The sequence below is a fragment of the Aphis gossypii genome, chromosome 1, assembly GCF_020184175.1.
Source record: "Aphis gossypii isolate Hap1 chromosome 1, ASM2018417v2, whole genome shotgun sequence".
In the NCBI taxonomy this organism is placed as follows: Eukaryota; Metazoa; Arthropoda; class Insecta; order Hemiptera; family Aphididae; genus Aphis; species Aphis gossypii.
The window spans coordinates 49,486,154-49,513,937 of record NC_065530.1 but is presented as its reverse complement, the minus strand read 5'-3'; the positions used below and the strand labels follow the sequence as shown (position 1 = coordinate 49,513,937).

Sequence of the window (27,784 nt, the reverse complement as noted above, 5' to 3'; positions counted from 1 at the left end):
ACTGACTCGAACATTAATGACCATGGGATTTACATATTGCAGGTTAACTGTTAAATTGTGCATTAAGGTATAGATCAAAAAATTCAAAATTGACAGGTACATTTTGATCCGTTAAAAACTTTATCTGATTATATTTGAAGCATCAATATACCTACATCACTTGCAGAAGTATATAAATAAGAAAAACCATAAATGTATGTTAATTAATAATTGCACAAGATCAACACTTATTGGTGTAGGTATTTTATAATATGCTGAAACAATTACATGAGATACTGTGAATACCTATATTGTATTGAACGGATAACACAAATTCTAATAAAAGGTTTACAAACTATTAAACAAAATTGCGATTAAAAATTAGTATAGTATACTAAATATTTTATTACATTAAAAATAAATGAACATAAACAAATTACATTAACACATTAACATACACCTATAACCAAAAATCACATGAATGGAATGATTAAGTACCTACCTATTAATATATATATTTATAAAAAAAAAACAGATAATCAGTCTATTAAACACATAACAGTATGATAAACTATTAAAATATTAAAGATATACTTTTTTTTATATACTTTATAATATAATATGTGTAATATTATGTTAAACATTTTAAACAAAACAATTATTTATCTATCAAATAATATTATATTATGCATATTACCATCTATACTCAATGATATTACATTAAAAAAATAGTGGTAAAATGAACTATGCTACACTAATGTTGCACATAGGTATATAATAAATAGCATAAAATAATATATATACCTATGGATATATTATATTAACATAATATACAAAAGATAAAATTTCTTAGTTCTGATAACAAGCGATGAGCATTTACACAATAAAGAGAACAACAATAAATTACATTTTAATCATATTATTTAGTATTTGCTGCGTATCTATAAAGTATTTATTCATTATTTGGAAAAAAAATACTTTCTTTTAATTATCTATTTATTTATTCATTAATACAATGTACTGAATAATGCAAAAGTATAACAAATCGGTACTTAAACATAACTTTTTTGGTAACAATATTTGGTTTTTGAAAATAATTACACACAAACGATAAACATACATATTATAAACCCCTAAACCAACTAAAAAAAAAAAATCAAAAGTAATCTGATAAATATTAGTCTTATATTTGAAATGCTAAGTAATTAAGTATATAGTTTATAAGCCGACCCAGTCTTAATAGAAACAAAAAATGTTTAGTTTAAAACATTTGTCTATTGATTAATAAAAACAATTAGTAAACCTAAGGGTTTGAAATATATTTAAACATGCTATGAATTATTTTTAATCCTAAAAAATTATCCAATCATTAATGTTTATCAAATAAAACTTTTTAAATGTAATGAAACAAGAGATTTCATTAAAATTGTAGAACACCCAGATAATTTAAATATAATCATAGTGATTATGTATAAATATAAGATTGATCATTAGTTATCAAAAAAAAAAAAAAGATTGTGAATTGTTCTAATTAATATTATGATAATATAATTATCATGAATTAATAGGCCAAGAATTATTGAAAAATAATAAAATTCACTACAACCACATACAAAAAAACATTGATATCAGATCAGAATTTATTTTGGGGCTATGAGACCAGCAAGCATATCAAACGAATTTCCATCCGGTCTGACATCTATGATGTCTCCATCTTCTGAACGAACTCTCAGAAATCCATGGTCATCAAGTCCTATCACGGTGGCTTTGAATGATGATTTGTTCGGTCGAAGCACAGTAACTACAGTATTACTAGTAGAAAAATACACAATTAATAGATATTATGTGAAGAACATTAATATGGGAACTAAAAGAAAATTATTTTTACCTATGAAGCCAATATTTGTAATAAAGATCAAATATTATATCTACGTTGCCATTTTGAACTTGATTCAATAGCCTTTCAAGTTCAGTAAATACAGTGGCAAAGTATTGCTCAAAAGTTAAGGTCTTAAGTTGATCGTGAGTGTTAGCATTATGTTCAATTATTATATCATTTATACAAGTGGTAGGTAAATTGTTATTTAAATTTACACCACATCCTGTAAAGTGAATAATAATAAATAAGCAACAATGCATTAAAATGTAATCATATAATTTGTAACATTATACCAATTGAACAAATGGCTGTGTTTCCTGCTGCAGAACTGCTAATGACTAAGCCACCAATTTTTGCATTCCCTCCAGCATATATATCATTTGGCCATTTTAGACCGAGATCAAGTTTCTATAAACAATTGAAATATTAAGTATTAATCCATAACAAGTATAATAAAATATAAAATAATTAAAATATTTACATTATAGCCACCAGGTAGTGAACATATAGCAGACACAACTGATAATGCAACAACATGTTGTAACAATGCTAGTCTTTGACCAAGTTGAGAATCAAAGGGAATATGTAACTGTACAGAAAACATGGCACAGCCACTTGGACTCAACCATTTATTACCACCTCTACCTATTTATAATAAATTATAACATAATTATGAAAGTGAATGTCTTAAAACAATTGGATATATGCATTTTATGTTCATAAACGGTTCTTATTTTTTGTTATTTCAATAAAAATTACAATATAGAAATTAAAAAAAAAAATTGTTTTACCAATTCCAGTAATTTGTTGTTTTGGAATGACTACAAGTCCATGTCGGGATATTGGATCGTTTAAGAGCTTCATGGAAGATGACATAACTTCTCCAAATATTACTAAGCGTCCTAATTCTTCAGTATGGAGATTCTATAAACATTAATCAATCAAGTATAAAAAAAATATATGGAAATATATGGAATATTTGTATAAATCTTTCAGTGTGATGATATATTTTATTATAAAAGCTGTTGGACTTATTTTGATTTTTAAACTAGTTGATATATTTTTTCTTTTAATATTACAATTATCTCATAATTAACCTATTTAAAAAACATAATATATAATTAATAAATGTACACATTAATGGATCATTGAAAAGTGATTGATAGGTTGAGTTAGAAATAATTTGATAAAATTAAAAACAATTTAAAGTGTAAAATGTACTTTTTTGCAATTATTAATTTAATTTTTATTCAACATAAAACATCATTCTAAGATATAACACTTGTTTCTTATAATTATTAAATTATTAAATATATAAGCAGAATGTATTCATTTAAAGTTTAAACATTTATTTAAAATAATATCATAATGTTATTTTTATTAGTTGTAATTATATGTAAAACTTACTTTGAAATAATCTTCTTCACTGAAGTCCACTGGGAAGTCATTACAAATTACAGGTAAGGAGTATTCACTAGCTCCAATACACATTTCATCTTTAGTACAAAACTGAACTTTTAAGTCTTTCAATAACAATATATTATTTTTAGATACTTTTCCATTTAAAGAAGTTAAAAATTTAACTTTATCCTATAAATTAATAAAAAAATTAAATATTAATGTAAAAATGATAAATTAGATTACAATATACATTTTCAGTTCCCAATAAATAAGCAGGCGTGTGTTTTGGTTCTTGATCACATGACACACAATCCAGTCCCAAATGGGTGCTCAGCAAATCCTTAATTAATAGGTATCTATCTTCAGTAGTTGACTGGTGTTCTCCTTTTTGATGAGGATCGATTTCCAAATGTACCTAAAGTAGTAATAATGTTAATGTATTTATTACTTTTTATATTAATTTGTTAATTTATATATTTATAAACAATATTACATAGACTCTTTAAATATTATAAGGATTTTATGAGGAAGTCATATAGGAAGTTAATATTGATAATTACTTGAGAAAAAATAACTTTTCCTCCAGATGGAGCTGTAGCTAAAATTAAACTTGGTGTTTCCCAGGTATCTTCAGCAGCCAGAACTTCAATGTTAATAGCATGATGCTTGTTGTTTGTATCGAACATATCCACAATATCTAAATTCTTATCTTCTTTAATGCTAATTGATTAACATACACAATTTTTTATTACAACTTAAATAATTACTGAATTAACTAATTAGTCTTTACCCATTTTCAGATGGAAAATGATCATTATTGGGTGTACTGGGTTGGTAACAAAGAATGTGGTGTAAGAGAGATGTTCGCATGGATAACGGACGGTATGTGAAGCTTACTATGTCATCAGAACATACTTCAGCTGTACTAAAAGCAGTTGGTAGCAGTGTACCAAGAAAATCAGAACACATGCATAAAATTCGACCTCCTTCTGTTAACAGGTATTGTTCAAGTAATGGATAAAGTTCATCAGGTACAGCACCGTAAACGACTACCATTGTAGCTTGCGACGTCCATGGCGAATGAAGCATTTTATCTAAGCTCAATGTGTAGATTGTGTACCTATATCATTGATAAATAATAAAATATATATAATCAACATTTAATATTTGAAGACTCTAAATCAATAATAAGAATAATAATCATTTGTTGCATCAATACACTTTACAATTTAAAGTGGTTTACAATATTATAACACCCTCTAAACTCTAACTGTGGGAGTATCAAAAATATTTGTAATTATTCAAAATTTAATTCTATGATTTATTATGGCTATATGTACAAATACACAGTATTATTTGAATATTTATTTCAGTTACAATTAAGTATTATTTTGTGTGTGCGAATATACAATAAGTAATCGACAAAAAATGCTTAGATATTTTCTTTGAGAATAGCTTTAGGTAGGAAATTATATCTAGTTTGTTCATTAGAAATGTTAAAATGAAAAATAACTGGGAAAACAAACATAAAATTAAGAAAAACCAGGAATTTTCACACAAAATCAGTTTTGTTTTAATTTTGCTATAACTTAAATATGAATAACTTAAGATATTTAAAATTTTTATTTTTACTGGTTTTTTTTTATTTATAAATGTCAATAAAAATAGTTCAATAGGTAAATATGTTTGAAAATTGAATACAAAGTTCTTCAAAAGTTGTTCATTTACCATAAAAAATATTGATAATTTAGTCACAATATTTTTTTATAAGTGTTAAATTATAGAATTTCAAATTATTTTTTAATTAGAAATTTATAAAATATTTTATTTTTATACATAAGATTTGAAAATGTAGTACAAAATTTAATTTAATTAACAAAAGTTTTTCATATTAGTTCATACCTATTGAAAGTCAAAAACTAAAATATTAGCATACTTTTTTTTTTATAGACATTTTAAATTTAAATTTGGACAAAATAACATATTTAAACTATGAATAAAGATAATCATTATTTTTTTTATAATTCGAAAATATTATTTGTAGAGTTCTATTATTATATTTTATATATACAATGGTATTTTCAAGTGCCAATAATTTCAGCAAAAATTAATTTAAGCTACTGCATTACTAATAGTAAAATAAAATACTTTACCTATACCTAATAGCAATATCAACATGAAATACATAAAGATAAATGTAGGCTGATAGAGACCATCACCGCTCAGAATCGTTTTTTATGTACAATGGTATATCATTGAATTAATTGAATTCAAATTTAACATATTTATCAGTGACCCACTCAACAATATTCGTAAAACAGAATTGGTACATACATTTTGTTGATAAATTTTATGATAGTTTTGAATTTTTGATGATAGGATGTTTAGATAGTTATCATATGAAAAATGTAGGCAAGTAGGTACCATTCTGCTGTATAGTGGGTATCGAGTGGGTCACTGACGTGGTCATAGTGACAGTCAATATCTCTATGAACTTAATTTCACTAAGTATCATTCATGTTATATTTTTTGATATTGCTTTTAAAATAATAATTTATTTTAATTTGTAAAAGAGTAGGGTTAATTAATTTATGTTAAAAACATTAAATTTCAAAATGTCATTGTGTATATAAAATATAATTATATACCAACATAGAAGTGCTATATATCCACAAATAATGTTTTTGATTAATGATTAATTACGTTAAAATTTGAAATCCAAATGCTATGTGTTAATGTATTTTATATATTTTTATTACATATCTATAAGGACAACTAAAGTGGGATCATGAATTAATTTTCAAGCTTTTTAATCGAGCAAAAACAATTGTATTGAAATTTACAAAAATAAAATTAAAATATCCATAAATAACTCAACAAGAGTCAAAATACTTTAAAAATGTTAAGTATCTATGGTAATTTGTTTTTGAATTACATGAAACAAAATAGCTATAACTATTATTAATTGATAGTATTTTTTTTGTCAGTTTTCTCAAATATTGGAAACTTCTATTTTGATTTTTAAAAATTACAAACTAGATCTAATTTGGTATCAAATATTACCCACATAGATGAAAATTGAATCATTTTATTGATTAAACACATAAATTATAATAATAATAACAAAAAAAAAACAACATGTAAAATCAATACATTCAGAAGTTTTAGTTAAGAATCTACGAAAAAAATAAGATTTGATAAGTACTAGGTAATTAAAAAAGAAAATTAAGCCATTACAGATTCAATTTAGAAATATTAAAAGATTTATGTAAATATATAATAATCAATAATCATTAATTAATAACTTTAATTAATAGCAAATGATACAAATAAAATATTATAATAGGTATGTGTATTGTGTACAATTGAGATTAATTAAATATTATCTATAGTTTATTTGTATCAATAAAGTAGTGAAAAAAAATCACGATAAAAACATTAAATAATAATATATTATTATAATAAAATAAAATTTAATTACACGTGATGAATATTATTATTAGAAAATGTTAAAAACTACTAGGTATAATTACAATTTAATTACTAATAACAATAACAATGAAATATTTGTTTAGTATTAATCAGCTAAATATTATGATAAATCATTAACCCATCACAGGAGTCCTTATATTTGTTTTGTAATTGATAGCTATGAGCTAATATTAGAATTTTATTATATCATTGGAAATTGATTTATAAAAAAATATCAAGATAAATTTTTTTTTTTATTGAAACTTTGTAGTTTTACAATTTGTTTCAACATTTACATATATATTTAACAAAGATAAAATTACTATTTTATATTTATTTCCACATAAAAAACATTATAATTTACCATTTATTTAGTAAATTAAATATGTATAACAAATTAAAAATATATATATTACTTACATTATTACATTGTAATAAGTAAGATGCTAAAATAACTTTTACTGCAGACTTAGACCTAACGTACCATTGAAGTATTGACATCTATAAATACTGTTTTTAGTTATAGTGGTACTATATTATCATGTTGATAAAACGTACAGAAAGTCTTAAAACAATCAGTAATTGTTTATGCAATGATTCCCAATAAAGTAATAATGATAGGGGAATACTAACACTGATACAGATCATTTAATAAGTATTTTGAAAATAAACTTACCTGTATCTATGCAAGACAGACTCCAATGAATGCTGAATTTGTTGTGCACTAGAAGCACTTTCACTAAATATTATAATATTTGGCGGTTTTCCAGTTTTTGACTCACCACTATGTTGTACAGGTGTATGACATCGGGGTCTTGCTTCCATATTGTTACTAAAATCTGAAAATGATCGATGACTTCTCATCATTGAACTATTTAAGGAATTATTATAAATCCCAAACACATCAGGGCTACTTTTAATTGGTTTCATTCTAAAAATAAAATAAGGATAAATCATTGATAGAAATATTTTTAGTGATATTTAGTGCACAATTAAAATCTCCTTACCCGCTTGATAATTTTACTTCATTTTCTTCAATAGGAGTAAGAACTATTCTTCGAAAACTAATAGATTCACTGGAACTAGTATTTGAAGCACTTTCATATTCATAATCACTATTTGATTTTCCATTTAGTCCATTAGTTAATTCGTATTCATTGTTAAATTGAACATATTTTACGTGATTTTCTTTTGGTACTTCAAGTACAGGAATAGTGTTTTTATAAATTTTGCTCTCAGTAAAACATTTTGATTCAACAGTGGTACTGTCAACTTCATCTTGTACATTTTCAATAACAACATAATCATCCATACTTATTTCATTATCTGTTTTCTTTGACAACACTGCTGAACTGAAAAAATTCAGATAACTCATTAGAAAATTATAAAAAAAGTTATGAATAAATGGTTAAGAAATGTTACCAAAAATTAATGGGTTTTCCAGATTTTAGCACATTTGTTGCTGCAATAGATACAGCATAAAGTGTGTCACAGTAGTTTTTCCATTGAACAGTTGTAACATTATTGTTAATACCTATGAGAAAAATAATTTTGAAAAATCACTCGTCTTCATAAAAATAAAACTATAATTTACCATAATTATCATGTAAACTATAAACAAAGTCAATGTTAGAAGCAATTGATTCATTATTTTCAATATCACATGGTTGACCTTCAACTTTTACAGCTAAAAAAAAAACAAAAAATTTTTTTTTTAATTATTATTAGCACTATATTTTAAAGATAATTTATAACAGACTTTGTATTCGTAGTAATTCCATATAGTTTCCCAGGTATAATGATTTGGAATCGGCCATAAAATTACTAGTAAGTTTAGCAAAATGATCCAGATCAGTTTCTAATAATAGACTAAAATTTTCACCGGCATTCCAAGCTTTAGGTACACCAAAATCTTCGATCTAAAATAAAAATATATAATATTATTAATATTAATATATATAGACACAAAAAACAAACAAAAAAAATAATCAAGAGTTAAATTTAACTTACTAAACATTTGTTTATATTTTGATGAACATCAAACATTCTGTAAGTGGCTTCAACCAATAAATGAAGTTTTGTTTCTAAATTTAAAGTTAATGGTTTGTGTGTATTCATGAGTATAGGAAATGTAATTGAGTTATTTGGAATAAGAATCCAACTATCCACATTCAATATTTGCTATTAAAATAAAATAATCTAGTCAAAACTGGCTTAAACTAAGTAGATAATATTTAAAATTTATCAATATAATTTTTGTATAAATTATTAATTCTTCTTTACTCTCAATTATTTGAGGTCAGCCATCCTTGTTCTACATTTCTATAGGGCCTCTATTTTATGAACATACATTCTTAATCTCCACAATCTGCCTCATATTAAAAATTGTTTCCATCATAAATATTCCTCAAAATCATAATTTCATTACTTGTTCTTTTTTCTATTACCTTTTACTGAATTTTCATACTATAACTTTTATGTTTTATATATCTTTAAACACTATTAATTTAAAGTTGAATTTTAATATTTTATTAAATATAAATCAAGCAACAGGGATTATCTTATATTCTAATAGGGATATTTACAACCTCAATATGTTATAAAAACTAAATATACATAAATATTTTACCTCAGGTAAAACGGAACATGACCTTTTGTGCCCAATAAATGATAGGATCTGATCAAGCTGAGCAGACCTAGCATTTTTGCAACTATCTGAAGTAATACCACGAGGTCTAATAGACAGAAATATATCACCATTTTCTTTATTGTACAAGTCTAAAATTACAATCTCGTAAAAATATTTTCATTAAAAAAAAATTAAGTTATTTAATAATATACATACTTTCATTGTCTAATCCTACAAAATCCTTTTCTTTATACAACACGAGAGTCAAATTATTAGTCAGGTATTTTTTTAAATTTGATTTTATGTTTGATAATCTATATGATTGAAACCAACTTGTAGCCATATAATAGAGCGTCAATAGCATTGTCTCTTTAAGATACCATCAACAGAACTCGTAAATTTAAATTGGTAACATAAGTGTTTACCAACAATAACTATCTAAAATATAAATTACCTAAACATAAGTAACAACATAACTTGTAATTTGATGAACACCATAATGATAATTATGTTCTATGTTTACAATACAGAATTGGATTTGTAGAAGGTCATCTGTACACTTACTTTCATCTGGACGACAACTACGAATTATGATGGTGATAAATAAGTATAATATATTGAATTAAACTCAAAAAATTATATTTCGTATTAGATCAAATGCAAATGCATAGTCAGAATGACATTCAACTGACTTTAAACCAATAACTGGCATAATCACTAATTAGATTAGGAATTATAGGGATATAATATTTGATAGTTGTCGATCGACATGATATGAGAAAAAATACATATTTATTAGTTACTATTTATTTTTTATAGTTCTGTTTTTACATTAATTATATATATCATCAATTGTAAGTACTAAAAAATATAATCTGTGATAATATAATCTAATACCTTAGACAGGTATGCAGATAATACCTAGATAGCAGCACAAATATTGCATATTATTAATATTATGATAATTTATTTTTGCCTTTTTGATATTTTACAAATATTTTAACCAAGATGATTTATGAATTATCTTAATTTTACTTTTGAGTAAAAACTAGGTAAAAACTAGGTATATAATAGAGATAGATGATAATAAATGCTTTGTACCTATTTTTTTCATTATAAATTATAATTAATTAGTAAAGTAAATCGATAAGTACCTAAAATATGTTATTTTGACAATTTACGTGGTGAGCAATTCACTTTGGTAAATTATTATAGAATTTAAGTATTATATTATTATAGCCATACAGCCATATATAAAGGTATATAATATAATAATATATCACATTTATATGAATTGTATTTGGTAGGTACTAGGTAGGTAGTGTTTTATGCACAGATGAGTAATGAGTATATAGGTACTGTACACTTATTAATTTATAGGACCCAGCTTTATATGTATTTGCATGTTTTTTTTAAAATAGTCAAAAAATAGCTAGGTAAGCTACAGCCAACAAGTTTGAATAATATTTAATAGATCCGTAATATTAAGTTTTATTTTGCATATTTTTGAATATTTTATTATTTTTTGATATGTACTTACTGCATACTTCTGTATTTTATGATTTTTTATTGCATTTATACGGTTTTTATAAATGCATAATAAAGGTATAATATTTTACTTATTTTAATTAAATTGACGTATTTATAGTTTTGTAATTGAAATTACAATATGTTGAAATAACTACAAAAAAGGAATCACATAAATATAATATAATTTTATGAAAATTGTATACATATAAAAAATAATGAAAAAAAAAATGTAATCGATTTTTTTTGTTATTATTTTTTATTTTATAGGGTATATTCCTTCAAAATAAGAGCATAAATCCATTTTATGATGCATACTTCTGAGATTTTAAGAGCATATAAATTTGAGCGCTGAGCCCTACAATTATATTATTACCTTCTTTATGTCCTTTATGGTTTTATGTAAGAATATGAAATCGTGACGAGTTAAATATATACTAATTTTTATTTTTTATTTTTCAGTTATAAATTTATAGTATAAATATATTATAATTTATTAATATGATACAATTTAAATAATAATTTAATGTAAGTATTTAAATAATACATACCTACTACCTAGTATTTAAATTAGTATTTTTAACAAATTTAATCAGTGCACTCTGTTTAAAAGTAGGTATTGTTAAAATTTTATTGAATACCTACTAAAGATTATTTTAATTATTTCGTTCAATTGGTTTTGTACGTATTTCTCGTATTTTTATCGGCAAATTAAGGTATTACCTATTTTATAAAATAAAAGGCTAAAATGGTTTTATTAACAACTTTTTATGCTTAAAATGATGGTGTACATTTTTTTTTACCGTATACTTATTTTAGAACTTATAGTCTTCCAAAGTTTGCGGTTATTTGACAAATATTACCCATTGCGTTCGGCGCGCTCATTAGTCAATAGTCATTACTCATTAGGTACTCATTACCTCCATAACTCGATCAACAGCGCGCGCGTAATAATAATATTATGAATCACGTGAAAATATAAAATATTAATTTAAAAATATATTTAACAATACTAATTATTATATAAATTTATATCTCATAAGTCATAATCATCATCGACATCATCTCCACTGAGTGTCTCATAATTAAAGTAGTGAGTATCAGACTACCTACTATGTACCATTTAAATTTTTATACTTGAACCAAATACTGTAAATTTGCTTGAACTTCTACAGTACCTGTATATTATTTTATTTTGTGCTCCTATTATGGTTTGTGAACAATTCGAACGAAACGATGTTTGTTTTGTCCATAAACTATAAGGAATATGCCGAAAGCTGATCGATAGCCAATATAAATATCCATCTTTGAAGTGAGGACAATGAGACCTAAAATTAAGTTATTACTTATTAATGAATAAGTGTTTGAAATGTTTTATTATATTTTTATTTTATAAATTACATTGTAGGTTTATGATCCAATTTTTAAACCGTTTTCGATGTATCTTTTTTCAAAATAGGGATATTTAGGAGATAGATAAATAACAAATGGTCAAACTGATTTTATTAGGTTATGTTTTTATAATCAAATTTATTTGCATTATCAGTGTTAGTTTGCAAAATTTCAGTCATAATACAAATTACAAAAAAAAGCTTGATAAATATTCAATTACAAAGTATACAATATACATTATTTCTTTTAATTATTTTTATAATATAGGTATTTAGAGTGTTTTAGTTTGTATAAATTACATTAATTATAAATTAACCAAAATGAGTTCAATTGGAACTGGTGTAAGTATATGTTTTGATTTTTTCAATGACAATGTTCATTTTATATTTTCAATAATTTCCCTGTAATTTATTAAATTTAAATCACAAAATAATATTAATCAATTAATTAATTATTTAATCGCATTTTTGGATTTTAACGAATATACATTGGAAATATTTTTTGTACAGTATGATTTATCAGCATCTCAATTCTCGCCTGATGGTCGAGTATTTCAAGTTGAATATGCCTTCAAAGCAGTTGAAAATAGCGGGTAAATACTATAAAGCTATTTAATTGTTATGTTATTTTTTATTGAATTTATGATTTGTATTCGCTAGAACTGCAATAGCTCTACGTGGTTCAGATGGTGTTGTTTTTGCTGTTGAGAAATTAGTCACTTCAAAACTTCATGAAGACAGTACAGGAAAAAGGTTGTTCAGCGTGGAAGATCATATTGGAATGGTAAATCTTAAAATATACATTTATTGTAGCCTATTAATTAATAATATACCTAATCATTTAGGCTGTTGGAGGATTAACTGCTGATGCGAGTGCTATATTAGATGTTGCTCGTGAGGAAGCGAGATCATATCGCCAGAACTACAATATGCCTATTTCAGTGAAATATTTAAATGAACGAGTATCAATGTACATACACGCTCATACATTATACAGTGCTATTAGGCCTTTTGGATGTGCTGTTATTATTGGCTCTTATGATCCTAAAGATGGTCCTCAAATGTATATGATTGATCCAGCTGGAGTATCATTTGTATGTTTTAGTTTATAAATATTGTACCTATATATTGGTTGTATAATAATTCACCAGAATTTCAAAATTAGAAATTTTTTACATTCTTATTTATTTATTTATTTTTTTGTAATTTTAGGGATATTTTGGATGTGCTATTGGAAAAGCTAAGCAAACAGCAAAAACTGAAATAGAAAAATTGAATTTGAAGACAATGACATGTAAAGAATTGATTAAAGAAGCTGCTAAGATGTATAAAAATATTTATTATTTTGTATAAGTATGGGTTTGAAAATATTTTAATTTATTTTTTAGAATTTACATGGTGCACGATGAGTTGAAAGACAAACAATTTGAACTTGAACTTAGCTGGGTTGGTAGTCATACTAATGGAAAACATGAAGAAGTTTCAAAAGATGTATTTGATGATGCTTTGAAATATGCTAAGGCATCTCTAGATGATGATTCTGGTTCAGATGGAGAGTAAACTATTGTTAATAAATTAAGGAAAATTGACTTTGTCAAATTACGGTACATAAGCTTAAAAATATATTTTTTTTTTATTTAATAAAAAACAATAACATTTTTGAATTTGATTATTTATTTCTACCTTTTAAAAGATATAGTAACAAGTAAAATATTTTCACATTATACTATTATTTCCTACCTACTCTGATTTCTGACCAGTTATACTGTCAAGTGTTGGATAAATATTTTTTATAGTATTACAATATAGATTTCATTTTTGATGTATTCACAACTTACAAATAAATCACAAGGATTAATATAAAATTATAAAATATGATTTACTTAAAAAAAAAAAAAAAACTATTATAATAATATTTACATTTATTGCGTCAATAATTAACTAAAAGTTATAGTTTTGTGTTAATTTAACAGCAATATAAAAATAAAATGTATAATAATAAAGATTGTACATTGATGTAACATTGACAATAGTCATATGTGGATATTTGTAACTGGATAACTGTTTGCTGCCATTTTTGTTAGACAGTCGATTTTCTTCTTTTTGAATAATTCGAAATCCAGTTTCAATCCATGTTAAATTGCAAAACTATTTTCTGAACATTCAAAACAAATTATTTATCAGAATATTTATATTAATGTTAGACAGTTTTACTTTCTTTAATTATGTTTGTTAGTTAAAGGGTGAATTAGCTATAACCATTTTTTAATTTAGAGTGAATTTTGCCAATCAATTATACCTAAAATAATAAAGGTATTTATACCTAAAATTATTGGATTTAATTTTAAAAATAATTTTAGTTCCTTTTTTTTTTTAACTTTTTGTATAATAATAGTATATAATATGGTAAGTTAAATTAATTTTTCCTAAAACTAAGCACCTGACATACATTAAATAGTAATTGTTACAATATTACTTCATTTAATGTTATTAACTTTTTACCTCTCTACTAACTTATAAGTCATTACCACCATACTGTGAGAATATGTGGTATGAATAACTTATTAAATAAATTTAAATATTTTTTTAAAAATCATTGTGAATAGTAAATAATAATGTACCTACTACCTATACATAATGGCGAGGAGTCATAAGTAATTAGTTAATTTTTTATTGTCTAATGTTTTTTGGATTAGGTACAGTATAAGCAAAATTATTATTTTCCTTTTAATATTCTATTTTATTAAAACTTATAATTGAAATGTTCAAAAAAAAAAAAATAAAAATGTACAAAAGTATCTTAGCAATATTATTATATTAAGGTTGTTTCTTTAAGAACAACTTAGGAGAAATCTATGTCGTATAATATTGTTTTTACCTCGGTTTTTGTCTGACGTCTGACATCAAGTTAATAATTTTGACAAAATTTGATGTTTAAATAAAAATTAATAATTTTAGTTGTAATTAAAAAAATATTATTCGAACAGTTCATTAGAAGGGACTTAAGCCTTTTTTGTATTCCTTATATTATTATTTTCTTCGGGCACAAGACGTTTTCAAAATATTTTGAATATATTATATATAGGTAATATTGAGTTATTAAGTTATTTATTATTGGTTATAAGACGAATATATTCACACGTCACACCGTTCTATTATGGTACCTACCTACTTTAGTGTTGATCACGATTTAAGATATATATATGTACATACATTTGTATATCTTAAATCGTGGTGTTGACAGCTAGTGTTTGACATGAGCGCCCACGTCAAATTATTAGGGAAGGGCAAAAACTAAAAAATAAGAAATTTAAGTATACTAAACTTATAAACTCAAAATATAAATTTTCAAAGTTATATTTGAAAAATATAAAAATATAAAGCTACGTCTTATCACCACCCCACCCCCACTACACACACACATACTTTGGTGCACCATACCTGTTAATATAATAATAGTAATAATTACTAAATTATAAAGATTTTTTTTTGTTTAACACTCGACACTTTATTTTATACCTCACTGATTTCTAAAAATGTTCTATATATTATTTATGATGAAAAAAAATATTAAAATGAATTAACAAATAAATTATTATTAAACATTTAAATTTGTGATTTATTTATAAATCGTATCCTTGATTTTACTAAAATAATGGGTAAATATTTTTTATTAGAATAAGATAACCTTTTTTGTTTTCTTAAATTGCGATAAGAAAAAAAGCTATTTTCATAAAATATAATTTATATTTTATGGTTATAGTTGTGGGCTAATATTTTTAATCAGTGGACATATCTATTAGAGAAATATTACATCATGTTTACTATTTTTTGCTATTACTTTTTATTTTTACTTTTTTAACGACAAGTATTTTAATTTCTGAAGTTAAAGTAGAATATTTTTTTGAGTACCTACTCCGATACACAAAATGTGCTATAAATTAAAAGTATTTTAAATTTTCAGAATGTTTCGTACAAGAGTAGGTAGGTACCTACCGCGCGAAATTTTGATACACTATTACCTACCTATAACTTAAAATACGTATAATTAATAAGCTACTTGTCCAAAATTTTATTTTTATAGATCGAATAGTATACCTATTTTGAATAATATTTTGCTTTAGATTTAAGAATATGAAATTAAAAATATATGTTGTAATTAAAAGATTAAAAAAAAAGATTTTCCAAAAATGTTGTTTTTTTTTAACGACTTAAAATGATGTAAAAGAAATAATAAGTTTAAAAATGACTATATTTTCTAAAGTAGTGCGTCGTATGATAACTGGATTTCTCCGTATATAATATACAATACTTACATACATAGAAGTCCTTAACGGTTTTTAGTAATATTATTAGTTGGGCATACACGAAGTTTAACTGTCAGAATTGTTCTTTTGTCCCTTGTGTTGGACTCCAACAGTTGGAGCGAAGTCTATTCGGAATCCGAACTTCGGATACCTAATATTATAATATACTACGATTAATTAATATTTTTATACACCCGCGGACGACGATATCCGACTGCTGAGTGCAGATGACCGTCGACCATACTGCGGTGGTGACGTAACGAATATTATGATTATGATAATATAAAATATAATATTATGATATAATATAATATTTACTTGGGCATGGTTCATGATGAAAATAATGGTTACGTCCATCGGGCGCGGTACAAGACCGACATCTACACCCCAATAATAATAAAACTTTATGTGGACGGTTTGAAGACGTCGGGCGTTTGCAATAGAAATACCCTAACCTCGGTTGAACAGATAACTATACAATGGATTAAATATCAAATCGTTAAATAGCACATAAACAGCAGCTAGCATGTACAGTAGACACAATACGCAAACGACCAAATATACGTATTTGAACATTTCGATTGTGTTTCGTGATCTAAAACAAGAAGAAAAAACATGTAAGATTATTTCCGAAGAATAATATAGATCAGAGGTATTCAAACTGTGCGTCGCGGCTTCCAGGGGCGTCGTGGGAATTGTCTAAGGGAGCCACGTCATATAATTGAAAACCAATAAATATTTTTACGAAAAAGTTTATTATTATATCATTGAGGCACACTGGTTGGGAAACGTTGAATTGTCTACAATAATCATTCGCTGAATATACCTAGCTTTAATTTGTTTCCATAATGTTATAGCGTTAGCGATAAATTAAAGTTTTGTATTTATAGTACTTTTTATTACAACCAGTTACTATTATTGTAGCAATATAGCGGCCAAATTGTTATAATAATAATAGCCCATGTTGTAAGTTTGTAACCATCGACTGTCATAGTTAAATTATTATCAGTGCGTATGTCGTTTTTGGCAGTACTAGTCGCGAGTAATAAATAATTAGTATAAATTATAAAATATAAATTACATTCATACAAACATTGATTTTTTTGTCATTTTTAATTTGGAAGCCGTCAATATTCACTCAAAGGAGCCTCGGGATGAAAAAGTTTGAATACCTCTGATATAGATATATTCCTACAATATACGGGTATTACGAAGATATATCATAAATAATTATTGTCCATTGATAAAAAAAATAATTTATAGGCACCTACCTGAATATTATAAACGTTGTCGTGCACGGAATAACGCGTGCGCTGGGAACGTGTGTTACAGACTACATTTCAAATGATGACATATCGCAGTATTAACTTCAAAATAATACGTATATAACGATACTATCATAGAGTAATCGCGGTGGGTTTGGGCAATTGTGCCGATTGTGGGAATATCGAAAAGAGTGATCATCGAAGGTTGGTAATTAATTATACAAATAGATCAGAATTTCATTATAACAGACGTTTACGTTTTTCGTAAAAATATACTTTGATAAATACGGATAATTTCATCAATTAAAATTTTTTTTTGAATACATTATACAATCCAAAGATTTTTTTTAGAAATGAGGGGGGGTATGATTAAATACTTTTTTTGTGACATCAGACGTCAACGTTGTGTCTGCAGCTGTTAATATTTTTTTCCGTTATATTGTTGATATTTAAATATCAAACACTATATTGAATAAATATTTTTTTATACCTATCATCGGTATTGCTTATACTTATAAGCATTCAAATAGGTAAATATAAATTATTGGGATTGGTGGATCGTATAAGGTCATACAAGGGGATACCAAATCATAAACTTGATAATGTGGTTAAATACTCAGCTTGTCAATACTTAAAGCTTGTATTCATAAAAAGTAAAAAAATTGTTCTTACATATTCAGTGATGAGTATTTGATAGCTATTTAAACAATGAATATTTTAGTAAAGTATTTTTCTACTTTTGATTATAAAAATACAATTATGAATTGTCATTAAAAAAAATATCTAAAAACCGATATGATAAAAAATTAGATCATTTTTGTAAAAAACAAATAATCAAATTTATAAAAAAAATATTTTTCCAAAGACATATTATCGACTAAAAGAGTAGTACTTATTCTAACTACTCTGTGAGTGAGAAATTCATGAACTACGCTTGTTGTAATATATAGTTATCAATGTACCTGCAGATACAGCAGAACACTTATGTAAACTCATACGTGCCACGATGTGTGCGCATATTGTGTACCTTAGGTTAAGTTTATAGTGCTTTTAAGTCAACAAACGCGTGAGAAACGCACTATCTATATAAACAATACCTAAAAACGCCGCGAAGACTTCAAACACAAATTAAACAGATAACTGATAAGAATCTGTGCATATAAGTATAACTAGTATAAGTGCGGACACACCATAGCATTAATTTAATATAAAGCGTATCTGCGTAAGTAGTACATTATCATGTGTAGTTAGGTTATAGTTACACCTTACACTGCTCCGCTCGGTGACAGCATTAGAGCAATAGAGCCGCAGTTATAATAAAGACTTTTGTCCACTTAGCTTTAGCACTCCCGATATTTGTATAAACTTAAAAGCTCGCTGGGAATTTTTCCATACTAAAAATGAAATTTATAATATCATAATTACTTACAATACTTATTTTTGAGTCTATAAAGACCTCTTTTCATATTTTTTTTTCCGGTTGGCGTAACATGCGCGCTCGATAGTTCATATACATATACGACCACGTGCGTGCTGTTTATTAAGTACCTTTACAACGCATTTGTATGTGATAGTTTAGATAATATACCATATACCTATTATGTATAGACAGCTGTACACATATATTATGATGTTATTTAACACTATGAAAGTTTACTGGCTTGGAGACAAAAGGAGTAGGTATGCTCTCGAATTCTTATTATTATACATATTACAGTATTTGGTACGGTTATTGAAACTGAATGTTCATTCATTATAATTTTAACGAAATTCGGTTACGATTTTGATTTCAAATTGTAAAAGTTTTAATAAGTTCCAAGATCGTTTTAGCCAGTTCACCTAACCTAGAGATTCAAACATTGTTTGGCGAGGAAATGTTGAGTGTTCGGAGATCCCAGTTTTTGTCGGCATTTCTAGGATATCATTGATATCAATATCCTAATTATAAAATTTGTGAAAAATAAATTCATACAGATTATGGCCAATTGTATATTGTTGACGAAAAATGAAGAAAGCCAACATACCAATAATACCTACAATATTGTGATAGCTAGTGACTATTTGTTTGCAATTAGTAATAATTACAATAAAATTACTATAAGGCACCGGCGCGACGCTGTCATCTCACTGCTACTACCACACTATAAACACATTCATAATATGTTTATTTTTTTTTTACATGTTTGGTAAAAGTAGGTATGTATATTTTTAATGTTTTATACACTGAAATATTAATATGAAATTTATTTTGTTTAGCAAAAACAAGCATTTTGGACAAACTGGTGCGTATTTTGAAGAGTATGCATGGTACCTATAGTTTCAAAACCATTTAAAATAACTGTTTTTCAATTTGTGTCTGGTGCGCTTAATGGTTCAAATGGATTGTTGCATTTCAAGAACACCAACTGCTAGAAGAGGGAGGGAATGAGAATGGCTACACCTGCAAAGTGTATACAACGTGATTAAAATATAAAATTAAAAATATCTGCAGACAGCATTGGATGTGTCGTGTGATTTGTTTGTCGAAGAACCGCGCAACGCAGAAATTTGAAGATCCAATCTAAACTATACATAATAATATATGACATAAATGTATATTGTATAATGTATATTGATTTGTGATTCCCTAAATATGGTTGCGTTCTTTTTCTTCTTCAATAATGCCGTTTTTAAAATTCTTGAGAATTTTTGTATCATCAAAGACTATGGTATGTAAGTACCTTTAGGTATATATTAAACATTTTTAAAATATGAATTTTAATAAACCTATCATTTTTTAAATAATACAAAAAAATTGTAATAATTTAAAATGGGGTGGGAATAAGCACGTATAGCGATTTGTCCTGTTTATTATATACAGTAGATACCACACGATTGCGTACGAATCGTACAATGCACTTTTTTGGGAACAAGATTTCGAACGTTAAACAATTGACTTTAATATTTACCCCAAAAGTCGAAGATTGCGTATGATTTGCTGTGCAACATTACCACATTTAAGTTTTTATTTGTGATAAGTCAAAATTAAATTTTGAAAAAATGACTTAAGTCAAAATATTTAAAAATAATAAAAGGTTAAAACAATGAATTATAAAAGTGTAATTTAAAATTGTACATTTACCTTGGCACAGCTTAAATAACTAATTTTTGATAAACACGTTATAATATTCACTTGTACTAATCATAAAAGTAAAATTTTGTTCCGTAGTAACACAAACCAGCAATTTATTGTCAGGAATAAATGCAAAAATGGCAAAAGTGCTTCAAAGCTATAGATAAAAATCGTGTTTCATCAATACAGTATACGTTATATTATTTTTTCAACAAAACATTGATATTGACTAGAACTATATTTATTTCTCATTAGGTACTCAATAAAAAGCCTTTTTAATATAAGTGTTTTATTAATTTTCATAACAAAAATTGTCGATAGGTACATCAAATTTGTAAACAATGGTTACTTTTTAAAATAAAAATATTGTATTATATTATATTATAGAACTTTGACTAAAATAATATAATAATATGATGTCTTTATTTCCTTAAATTTATTTACGCTAATATACATTCGTATAAGTATTTTCTAATAAAATATTTAATAATAATAATAATTATTATTATTAATCAACATTATTGCTAAGATTAACAGTACATAATATTATTATGTTTACAGTTTTGGTACACTATTAGCACTTGAATATATATATAATATATGTATAAACTATAAACAATACATAATATATATACTATATTAAAGTAATATAATTTTTTTTAGATTTTAAAATCGTGTAATAATATATATTTAATATCACAGAAATTTCAGAAATATAAAAAAAGAACACCCAAAATGGTGATGAAATGGAATTTTTTAAGATATTATTTACCATTACATTATGTGAAATATATATATTGTACAATTGTACATACATTAAAAATAATTCTGTATTGTAAAATGTGTATATATATATATATATATATAAATACATATATGCACAGTTAGTGGAGTTAGTACACATGATGTGGACTTAATGATTATAGAAACTTGTTTCCTTCTCTTAAAGTTTATAAAATACTATTGCTTAGTGTTAGATGATTAAAAAAATAAATGAATACGTTATGAGACACGTGGAATCATCAATAAAAATAAAACTAATGTACACATTTCATAAGGCACGACTGCAAGATGTGTATTCTTGATGAACTTACGAACCATTTAGACTTCTCCAACGAATTCAGCTTGTTTTACCGTATCGGGTAATTTTTGATCTTTTGTTTCAGGAAACAAGAAAGCTAATGCTCCCGCCATAAAAGATATGATTCCAAACAATAAGATCGGCACGTAATGTCCAAAATAGGCACTCTGTGAAACAATATTTAAACATTTATTCTTTTCTGGAATTACATATTATTATAGTAATAGTATATTATGTATGTTTTTATCACAGATATGTATATATTGTATATATCTGTGGTTTTTCTTTTCATTAAACTCACAGACATATATATTGTCAAATATAACTCATAATATGTCTGTGATTAAACTTGGCTATCGGAAAAATTTTCAAATATACACACCAATAGAGTCATCTGTGGAGCGAACATAGATCCCATTCGACCAAACATAGAAGCTATGCCAAATAGTGACATTCGCAGTTCGGTGGGGAACATCTCTGCGGTGAACACGTACATAGTATTAAATGCCATGGTGATGGCGTATTTACTGCTCAAGAACAATATCAGTTTGAACCACGCATAATCTGCAAATTTATGATACATATATTTTATTGCAAGGTTAAACAAACATAATCGGATTAATATGTTTTTATAGACATGCGTATGTGTATATTGAAAAACCAAGTCTATTGGGACCTTAATACATTACACAATATTTTAATTTTTAATTTTTTTTTTAAAATTAACATATTTTTTGTTGTTATATAAAACCATAGAATGTTAGAATGAGTGGTGTGCAGGCTTATTTAATTGTTCTAACTGTTTAACTTTATTTATTTTTTTGAATGATCTTTAATTTGTTTTACCAATTAATATATTCATTAATGATTTTAAAAATGATGAATACGGCGTGAACGACAATTTTTTTTTTATAACTTAAGTAGAAGGTATTCAATTGTTTTTTTTTTTTTGGAATTAGACATTTATTAAAGAACCAGATTTTTTTAACGAAGTTACTAAATTAAAAACATAATATAAAATGCACTTGCTTATCTAAACAAATAAAATGTATTATACAATATTAAACAATTAAAAATAAAGGAACTTGTAAAAATATACTTACTTCAATAAAATTAACTACAATTTATATATTAACATGTTATGTTATAAATTTATAATAAGGGTTAGTTATAAACTATAATATTAACTTGAATTCTTTTATTGAATAGAATATTTTTACTTGACGCCTTGGCTATATGTATCACATTTATATATCATATACCTATTACAGATAATATGCGTAGGTATTTATAAAGTCAAGTGGAATGAGGAACTATTTAAAATTTAGTGAGTGGCTTACCCTTAGCAACTAAGTTGACCATAATACACCCGATCCCACTGAAGAGAAATGAAAACGCTTGGGTATTTCGTCTGGAAAAGTGTTCCATGAAGTACCATGATGTCAAAAACGCTGGTACTTCTACAATGTTTACAAGCATAAAGTTCACGTATTTGTTACCGGAGAACTCCACAGAAGTTAATGAGAGACCGTAATAAACTAAAGTAATCGTCATCCTGAAGTCATAAAAATATATCAAGATATTTTATCAGATCAAAACGACAAGGACGAAAGCACTAACTAATTTATAATATAAATAGTTGTGTAATGTATATATATATATATTAAGATACTATACCAACCAGCAAAACGAACAGTTGATCAGTCTTAGGAAAATCTCCTTTGAACTAAAGATTTTACTCATTAATTTACTACAAGACAATTGGTTTTCTTTTGGCTGAAACGACAACGATAAACAATTTATAACTTCAATATGGTCGAAAGTTGTGATATTTTAGTAAAATTACAATTTATAAATCATTGTGCGGGGGTATAAATTATCATTACCGAGTTTGTTGCGTTGGAATTGGCTATACTGTTGGCGATCAGTGCTTCTTTAACGCTAGCTGGTAGTATTTTGCCATTGGATTTTGCAACTTTAGACAGTACGTTAGCCATTTCTTCGATTCGGTTTTGTGTTTGAAGCCATCGCATAGACTCTGGTACGTACCTATATTTATATATATATATATTAAAACGGTATCCAGATAAATGCGTTTAAAACGGTGCGTAATGTAACGGTATGTAATCGTAAATGCAAATATGACAGCAGTGAAATAAATGATCATTAAGCTTACCAAGCATATCCTAATATAAGTAATCCGGGTAAGTAAAGTACCCTAAGCATTATCCGCCAATCGAGAATCATGTAAGCTGCAAAGCCCATGATAACCGCACCCATGGGATAGAAACAGCCCATCAAAGTGCTGACGGTAACCCGCGATTTTGGACTGACTAGTTCTAGACCTTAAATATAAATGTTGATATTATAGAGAATACATTTTGGTATTGTGATGTTTTATTTTTCTAACTAAATCAATTGCTTATTGCTTAGTTTGGTTCAAATATTTTCACTTTTTGGTCGGAAACCTAAATATGTATGTACTTATATTACCTACATATTTTAATAACAGTCAATCCGCTATAAACAATAATTTTAAGAAATATATTAAATATTGCATATGTATATTTACAACCTGCGGTCATATTATAAGTCTAATTTAGTAATTAAAAATTTGTATTTATTTTAGAATATATTTTGAGATTACGAGAGTTTGATTTCTTACCTAATACAAATGTGGCTGCATACACTCCGCTAGAAGCAATAGAATCCAAAAGTTCGAAAAGGAGGAATGTATAGTAATTGGTAGAGAAGGATCGGAGTGTTCCAAGTATGGCTGATAAAACTGATCCTATAATTAAGATAAACTTGCGTCCATACCTTTATATTCATAAAAAAAGTATGTAATTTAATATTATATAAACAATAAGAATAAAATGTATAAAACACATCCTAATTACTATACAAAATAAAAACGGTTTTGTTAATATAGGTAGATAATTGAAAACGTACCCACTATATGATTATGGGTTTTATTATATAGGTATAGTTTTTAGTTTAGTTTCAATTTGCAATGTAACTTATGTTTGACTGAATATTGCCACCTCACTATCCAACCGGTTTGAAAATTGTACTAATAAAATATGTTGAAAATTATTAATAAATTATTTTTATTGATTTTTAGATTTTACAATAAGTCATGTTATGCCATGTTATAAGATAAAAGTCATTACGGGTAGAGGGGGGGGGAGAGGAAATTCTCACAGTCCTCCAATTTTGTTCGATCAATTTAAAAAATATGTCAATAATTATCAAATTAATTGTAAATTGGATTTTAGAATTTGCAAATAATACCATATTTGTTTTAAGTTTTGATGTGTAAGACATATTAAACATGTACCTGAATTGATGATAGTCATGGCATCAATAAATAAAATAAATTAATAATTTATTAGCTAAAAAACATTCTTTAAACGTGTAATTACTTGAGTGTCTATTTTTTGAATCTATAGGAAAAAGTTGGGGGACTGCTCCGTAATAGTTTTAAGCTAATAATATTTGAATGACTTATTTGCGAGGTCTAAAAATCAATTTGCAAAATATTAGTACAATAAAGAAATTTATTTGACAAAACCGAGAGTCTTTCCAAGATAACGATTATCGCGAAATTGTATAAAAAAAAAAACGGTTTTTATGATTTTTTTGATAATAAAGTAAGTTAAAGTACTACCCACATATTTATACTATATAGTACATTCATCCCATACGGGGGATCAGTGATATAGACTTAATCCAGACAAATAATAGACATACAATTTAAAGATAAAAGATTACTGTATGACATAAATCTATAAAAATATTCAATAAAATTATGGTAAATCGATTGCTGAAGAGTGACACGGTGGATACATATAATAATCGTTCAATAAATTAGTCAAGTGAAATGTAATTTAAGCAATTTTTAAATTTAGAAGTTCTTTGAATTACATGAATGCTTGTAGTGTCTATAATGACTTCAGACTTAATACATAATAATATAATACTCACTTATCCGAAATAAATCCTGCTAAAGGAATTCCGACAAATTGACCAATGCTGTTGATGGTTCCCACCATGCTGAGTTTCCATTTATTTTCTTCGCACATAATTCCAAACTGTATAGACAAAACGGGTATATAGGTATTGAGTTTTAACGAAAAATTATACAACCAAGACCATTGACTCACATCGTTCACTATCGTTCTTTCCGTTTCCAAAAATATCCATTTGTTGCACTTTTCTTTGGAATTTCGATCAAATGCATCGTAATTACAAGTGCCATTGGTCGAGGTGACAGTTCCGTTTATTATAGGCTGGTAATGTAACTTTAGACATTTGTACGGCTCTATGGTCTTTTCGTTGAAAGGCACCACTCTTTCTAACCAGGTTGGTTTGTATTCAGGATTTTCTATGTCATCACACTGGGGAATTTCGCATCTAGAACAATATTATAGTTAAAAATAATAATACGTTGAACATACACGTACGGTAAAAAAAAACCATATAAAAATTACTATTTGTGCTATGTTTATTATCTAAAAATAGAATTATAATAGAAATCGTGCAAGATATATATTTAGGTATCACTTAGTGATATGATTTTGATTGTTGCTATGCAGTTATTTTAAATTCGTACCTATTCAATCAACGAACCTGGAAGTGAAAAACGATTACAACTATACACTTTTGATCGAATACAACGAGAGATCTAATATGACATTTTTTATTATTTTACAACTACAAGAAAATTAAAAAAAAATCTTTTTATTAGAAAATATTGAATAAGTTGTATTCATGTTTTTGATAAATACGGTAGGTACAGATATTACCGTATTAAAAGGAAGTGATGAATGTATTGATTTTACAATGAAGTGTGTATTTTTTTATATATCTGTGTACATCATAACTTGTCGAAATAATGGTTCGATCTAAAACTTCAGAGATGATTTCCGATGGCAAAGTAAATATCCTTGGTGCATTATAGAGATCAAAAGTAAGAAGTTTCTAGTAGTCTTCAAAAAAATAGGAGAAAATCATAAAAAAAGTGACGAAAAAACGGGATTTTTTTACAAAACCAGTTTTCAAATTTTCTTTTTTGTAATACAAAGTTCTTCATGAGTTAGTCTTATAGAGATTCAAAAATTATAGGAATAATTAGGCACATTTTTTTTATTAGCGTTTGAAGTTCAAATATTAACAAAATTCATAAAATTATGAATATTTGCAAATTATTTTGTAGTTAAAAATTACTAGTCACATGAACTTGAAACATATACCATTTGTTTAAATTAGCATTTTCTGTAGGTACACAATTTAATTTTGGAGTATTCAGGTCATTAAAAGTTAAAACATTAACCACCATTTTCACCACCCATTGAAAAATATATCCTATGCTGACCAATCATCTCCATTCAGAATCGTTTTTATCATACAATGATACCTATCATTGGATTAAAATTTAACACACTCATTATAGTGACCTAATCTATGTCTAAGGTTCACTAAATGTCTCAATACCTACTATATATAGCAAAACGTTACCCACTTGACCACTCTTTTTTATTATAACAATAAAGCTGATTTGCATGAATGTACTAAAAATGCCTATTCAATGCGCCTGGTTAAGAATATGAAATATAATATTTTTTTATATTTAACATATTATTGTGTATTTAACATAATGTTGTCAATGACATTATTATTTAGAATTATACAGATTGTGTATACCTGCCTAATTATGTATTTTAACAAATTTAATTTTTA

The 27,784-nt window shown here is 25.9% G+C and overlaps 3 protein-coding genes and 1 long non-coding RNA gene across 7 annotated transcripts in view; 1 reads left to right on the top strand and 3 right to left on the bottom strand.

Annotated features, from left to right (window-relative positions):
* Window positions 1–957: 957 nt before the first annotated feature.
* On the bottom strand, window positions 958–10,194 carry LOC114132498 (biotin--protein ligase). 2 transcript variants are annotated; one of them, XM_027997967.2, is made up of 18 exons: window positions 9,924–10,194; window positions 9,576–9,813; window positions 9,360–9,508; window positions 8,741–8,911; window positions 8,490–8,649; window positions 8,325–8,417; window positions 8,153–8,264; window positions 7,738–8,082; window positions 7,407–7,661; window positions 4,050–4,379; window positions 3,820–3,979; window positions 3,510–3,674; window positions 3,266–3,448; window positions 2,650–2,782; window positions 2,340–2,503; window positions 2,152–2,266; window positions 1,868–2,081; window positions 958–1,791 (listed from the first exon to the last, which is right to left on the bottom strand). In XM_027997967.2, the coding sequence occupies exons 2-18, from the start codon at window positions 9,721–9,723 to the stop codon at window positions 1,620–1,622; spliced, it is 3,069 nt and encodes a 1,022-aa protein (XP_027853768.2). In that variant the 5' UTR covers window positions 9,724–9,813; window positions 9,924–10,194; the 3' UTR covers window positions 958–1,619. The 2 variants fall into 2 exon arrangements, with proteins under 2 accessions (XP_027853768.2, XP_027853769.2); XM_027997968.2 differs by having other exon boundaries at window positions 9,576–9,797.
* A 2,256-nt stretch (window positions 10,195–12,450) lies between these two features.
* LOC114132510 (proteasome subunit alpha type-3) lies at window positions 12,451–13,941 on the top strand. The gene is made up of 6 exons (XM_027997984.2): window positions 12,451–12,619; window positions 12,788–12,870; window positions 12,938–13,061; window positions 13,123–13,371; window positions 13,490–13,602; window positions 13,666–13,941. Exons 1-6 carry the CDS (start codon window positions 12,599–12,601, stop codon window positions 13,835–13,837), a joined length of 762 nt encoding a protein of 253 aa, XP_027853785.2. The 5' UTR covers window positions 12,451–12,598; the 3' UTR covers window positions 13,838–13,941.
* On the bottom strand, window positions 13,934–18,122 carry LOC114132500 (uncharacterized). 2 transcript variants are annotated; one of them, XR_007603182.1, is made up of 5 exons: window positions 17,856–18,122; window positions 16,903–17,179; window positions 16,594–16,735; window positions 15,446–15,571; window positions 13,934–14,432 (listed from the first exon to the last, which is right to left on the bottom strand). It is a non-coding gene; the product is annotated as an uncharacterized LOC114132500 (long non-coding RNA). The 2 variants fall into 2 exon arrangements; XR_003593056.2 differs by lacking the exon at window positions 15,446–15,571 and having other exon boundaries at window positions 17,856–18,055.
* A 3,828-nt stretch (window positions 18,123–21,950) lies between these two features.
* Window positions 21,951–27,784, bottom strand: part of LOC114132487 (solute carrier family 22 member 21-like) — a 30,549-nt gene continuing 24,715 nt past the window's right edge. For both annotated transcript variants that reach the window (XM_027997952.2, XM_027997954.2), the window contains exons 3-11: window positions 26,209–26,458; window positions 26,030–26,136; window positions 24,708–24,862; window positions 24,219–24,387; window positions 23,929–24,091; window positions 23,724–23,818; window positions 23,383–23,597; window positions 22,425–22,606; window positions 21,951–22,209 (exon numbers count right to left, since the gene is read on the bottom strand). In XM_027997952.2, coding sequence (XP_027853753.2) covers window positions 22,063–22,209; window positions 22,425–22,606; window positions 23,383–23,597; window positions 23,724–23,818; window positions 23,929–24,091; window positions 24,219–24,387; window positions 24,708–24,862; window positions 26,030–26,136; window positions 26,209–26,458 — 1,483 coding nt within the window. In that variant the 3' untranslated portion in view covers window positions 21,951–22,062. The remainder of the gene's footprint in view (window positions 22,210–22,424; window positions 22,607–23,382; window positions 23,598–23,723; window positions 23,819–23,928; window positions 24,092–24,218; window positions 24,388–24,707; window positions 24,863–26,029; window positions 26,137–26,208; window positions 26,459–27,784) is intronic.